The 4,137-nt window shown below is 50.4% G+C and overlaps 1 protein-coding gene across 1 annotated transcript; it reads left to right on the forward strand.

Moving 5' to 3' along the window:
• Positions 1-543: 543 nt before the first annotated feature.
• LOC134286463 (uncharacterized) lies at positions 544-3,658 on the forward strand. The gene is made up of 2 exons (XM_062848075.1): positions 544-1,394; positions 1,444-3,658. The coding sequence occupies exons 1-2, from the start codon at positions 544-546 to the stop codon at positions 3,656-3,658; spliced, it is 3,066 nt and encodes a 1,021-aa protein (XP_062704059.1).
• Positions 3,659-4,137: the final 479 nt, after the last annotated feature.

Raw genomic sequence — 4,137 nt, forward strand, 5'->3', positions numbered from 1 at the left:
TCAAATCATATCCAAAAGTGTAACCGCATTGATCAGAAAATCAGTGAAAGTGCATTTGTGACCAACAGAAAGTGTACATAGCACCAAAGCGTGACTCGAGCTGACCGCGTGGTCAGCAGATAGCGTGGCGTCGTGTCGGTCCATACAACTGGATCGGAAAGAATAGCCGCCAGCACAAAGGCCAAGCCCCGTCGGCCCACCGCCGCGCGCTTCACTGCCGCGCGCTTCACCGCCGCGCGTCGCACCACGGCGCTGCCCGTCACACTGCACTGTTGCAGATAGATGAGGTAAGCGAGTAGAAGCATACGACTAACCCCTTGCGCAAAACGAAGCAATCGCAGAGAGAATTTGAGCGCTTTTTTGAGAGCTTAGAGCTGAGTGTTGATGATTAGCGCACGCTTGCACGCCGGACTAACACGAGGTGGTGGATTGATTTCTCGTGGCGTGAGCGAGCAGAGCTGTTGGTGGTTTTACATCGAAACCGAACCGTTATTCGAACGTTTTTTGAGCTTTTTGTGGGTTTGACAGTACTGAATCGGAACAATGGCCCCTGATTTGCGAGCATTGGACAAACAAGAGCGGTTTTGCTTCGACACGTTGAACAACGTGGTCAAATTTATTAATGACTACGATGAAGCGCGAGATAAGGGTCAGATCGCGGGTTGGATGGATCGCTTGGAGGGGCTTTTTGAGAACTTTTTGAAGATTCGCTTAGAAATTGATTTGCTGCAGGATGATGAATCGCCAACTGCAGACGAAGATGAAAAGCTTAGTCGTGCCTCACGTGATCGGTTTGAAAAGATCTACGTGCAGGTGAAAGGTTTTCTCGTAAATGCTGAACGCACAGCTAACGCGGTGCCCTCCACCAGTGCAGGTGCGGGTTCACATGTCAATCGCGACAATCCAATGGCTCGGATAAAGCTTCCCGAAGTCAAGCTTCCTTCCTTCAGCGGATCAGTCACTGAGTGGCTGACTTTTCGAGACACGTTCAAGAGTCTCATCGATTACAATCCAAATCTTTCTGATGTGGACAAATTTTCCTATCTTGTCGCATCATTGAGAGGGGAAGCTAAGCGGGTTGTCGAGCCTATCGACATTACTGATGCCAACTATGCCATTGCTTGGCAGTCTCTGACAAAGCGCTTCGATAACAAAAAGCTTGTGGTTAAAACCTATATAGATGCGTTTCTTTCCGTCGAACCCCTGAAGCGGGAAAGTTACGAATCCCTTTCTCGACTGATTGACGACTTCGAACGAAATCTGCAGATGATTGAGAAAATGAACATCGACACCCAGGGTTGGAGTGTGTTGCTGGCTCACATCGTGTGCTCTCGTCTCGACACTGCAACGCTCAAGCAGTGGGAAAAGCATCACAAATCGACAGACGTTCCCCGGTACGAGGTGCTCATCGATTTCCTACGTTCCCATTGCATTGTTCTCCAGTCAATCGCGCCTGGGAAAGCGCGGGCCTCTGATCCCCCCCCAATCTGATCCAGCGCGTGTGCCGAAGATCAAGGTTAGCAGCGTGCATTCCGTCGTTAATTCCCCTCAAAAGCCATGCTGTTTCTGTGATCAGTCTGCCCACTCGCCGTTCAAATGTGATGTGTTCCGCAAGCTGGCCGTTTCCGAACGGTACGATTTGGTGAAGAAAAGGAGTCTCTGCATCAACTGCCTGTCCGCTGATCACCAGGTTAGGAACTGCGCATCCGGTGCCTGCCGCGTCTGCAGTCAAAAGCATCACACGATGCTCCACCAACAAGCTCCCATTCGCAATCCTCCCCAACCACAGGGTCCCAAACCAAACTCAAGCCAGCCCTCCACAAATCAGACTCAATCTCAACCTCAAATCGCTTCAACTACGTCGTCCAACGCAAATAAGTCTTCCTCGCCATCTATCGTCCCTGACGAACAGACACCATCCACGAGTGCCCTTAGTCATTGCTCCACCTCCTCGGTTGCCAACGTCCGCCGAATTCCATCAACCGTTTTGCTGCAGACGGCGCTCGTGAAGGTCATCGATTCGTCGAAAAACACCCTGTGGGCTAGAGCGTTGCTCGATCCCGCCTCGCAGCTGAACATAATTTCCGAAAGCTTGGCCCAACGATTGCAAGTGCAACGGGTCAAGGAACACCACATCGTCGGGGGAATCGAACAATCCTCTACTCCGTCCACACACTCTGTCGTAGTCCACATCCAGTCGCATTGCTGCCGTTTTCGTACCCAGCTTAAGTTCCACGTGCTGCCTGCTGTGACACGTGAACTTCCTTCGAATAGCATCGACGTAGACGAATGGAATTGGCCTACCGGAGTAATCCTGGCAGATCCCCAATTCAACAAACCAGCAGCAGTGGATATGATTATCGGAGTGGATGCGTATTATGATATGCTTCTCGATGGACTGATTCGCCTAGGCCCCGGACGGCCTGTGTTGCAGAATACCTTGCTGGGTTGGGTCGTCTCCGGTCGGGCTGGTAATAGCCGACCAGATCCCGAAATTGTTAGCATCGTTCACGTTTGCAGCACGGACGGGCTCGAACAGCAGTTGTCCAGATTTTGGGAACTTGAATCCTGTCAGTCCTCCAGCACATTGTCCGTAGAAGAATCGACTTGTGAGGCTCACTTCGTCGCCACTACCACGAGAGCTGAGTCCGGTAGATTCGTTGTCCAACTTCCGAAGAAACCCTCCATTCTATCGCAGATGGGGAACTCGTATGATATCGCCAAACGTCGGTTCCTATCCGTGGAACGCCGATTACAAGCCAAACTCCAACTGAAGACAGCTTACTCCGCTTTCATCGAGGAATACCGAATCCTTGGACACATGAAGGAAGTAGTAGATGTTAGTCAGCCCACACCGTATCGCCCGTATTATCTTCCACACCACTGCATCGAACGTCCCGACAGCGTAACCACGAAGCTTCGCGTAGTTTTCGACGCGTCTTGCGTCACGGACACCAACGTTTCTCTGAACAACGCGCTGATGGTGGGACCCACCGTCCAAGATGACCTCTTCTCGTTGATCCTGCGGTGGCGAACCCATCGATACGTGATTATTGCGGACATCGAAAAAATGTACCGCCAGATTCAGGTGCATCCTTCAGACCAGTGTCTGCAACGGATTCTTTGGAGAGATGATCCGTCGGAGCCGATTCGCATTTTCGAGCTCTCCACGGTAACGTATGGCACTTCTTCAGCGCCGTATCTAGCCACCCGCTGTCTGAAAGAACTCTCCGTGATAGGCCGTCAGTCTCATCCTCTCGCTGCCAAAGTCGTAGATGAAGACTTTTATATGGACGATCTCTTTACCGGAAGCAAGACCATTCGATCTGGAAGGGTCTTGTGCACGCAGCTCCTTCAGCTTCTGCATTCCGCTGGATTTCCACTGCGCAAATGGTCGTCCAATTCTCCGGAGATTCTCTCGCATATTCCTGAGGCACTACGTGATGAACGAACCGTATTGGGCCTCGATCCAGGAGCTTCCATCAAAACTCTCGGGCTTAGGTGGGAGCCAGCTTCCGATTGCTTCGGCTTCCACGTTCCAAAATGGAAGCAAGACATTTGCGTTTCCAAGCGGCAAGTGGTTTCCGATTCTTCGAGCCTTTTTGATCCGCTCGGCTTCATAGGCCCAGTTATCGTAGTTGCCAAGTTGTTCGTGTAGGACCTCTGGCGAAGCAAGCGTTCCTGGGACGAGCCGCTAGAAGACGGACTCCAACAAAGCTGGCTGCAATTTCGGTCCGAACTTGCGGCAATCGAGACAATTATCGTTCCTCGTTGGGCCGTCCCAATCGTCGATCCAACTTCCATCGAATTACAGGGTTTTTGTGATGCCTCCGAAAGGGCTTATGGGGCATGCATCTACACTCCCGTTCAAAAGTTTGGGGTCACCCCCTCAAAAACATGTCATTTTTTTAGGCCCATATCTCCGCCAATTTGCGTCCGATTTTGAAACCCTAGGTTTCATTCAAAAGATAATAAGTCAAAGAAACTTTGAACATGATTTAAAAGAAACTTTTTTAACAAATTTTGTATGTAAACTTAACCCAAAGTTGCCAAATTTTCTAAAAAATGAATATAAACTTACGGCAGTGTCGCTGGAAGTTGGGTCGACCAAATTTTAAGATGAGAGCGGTAATATGA

Source organism: Aedes albopictus, chromosome 2 (genome assembly GCF_035046485.1).
Source record: "Aedes albopictus strain Foshan chromosome 2, AalbF5, whole genome shotgun sequence".
Lineage (NCBI taxonomy): Eukaryota > Metazoa > Arthropoda > Insecta > Diptera > Culicidae > Aedes > Aedes albopictus.

What these genes read in the sequence shown, in the direction of transcription:
- LOC134286463 (XM_062848075.1), top strand. Translation starts at nt 544, where the DNA reads ATGGCCCCTGATTTGCGAGCATTGGACAAACAAGAGCGGTTTTGCTTC. An exon ending in AAATCGACAGACGTTCCCCG is followed by an intron (nt 1,395 to 1,443) that starts GTACGAGGTGCT and finishes ATTGTTCTCCAG; the next exon opens with TCAATCGCGCCTGGGAAAGC.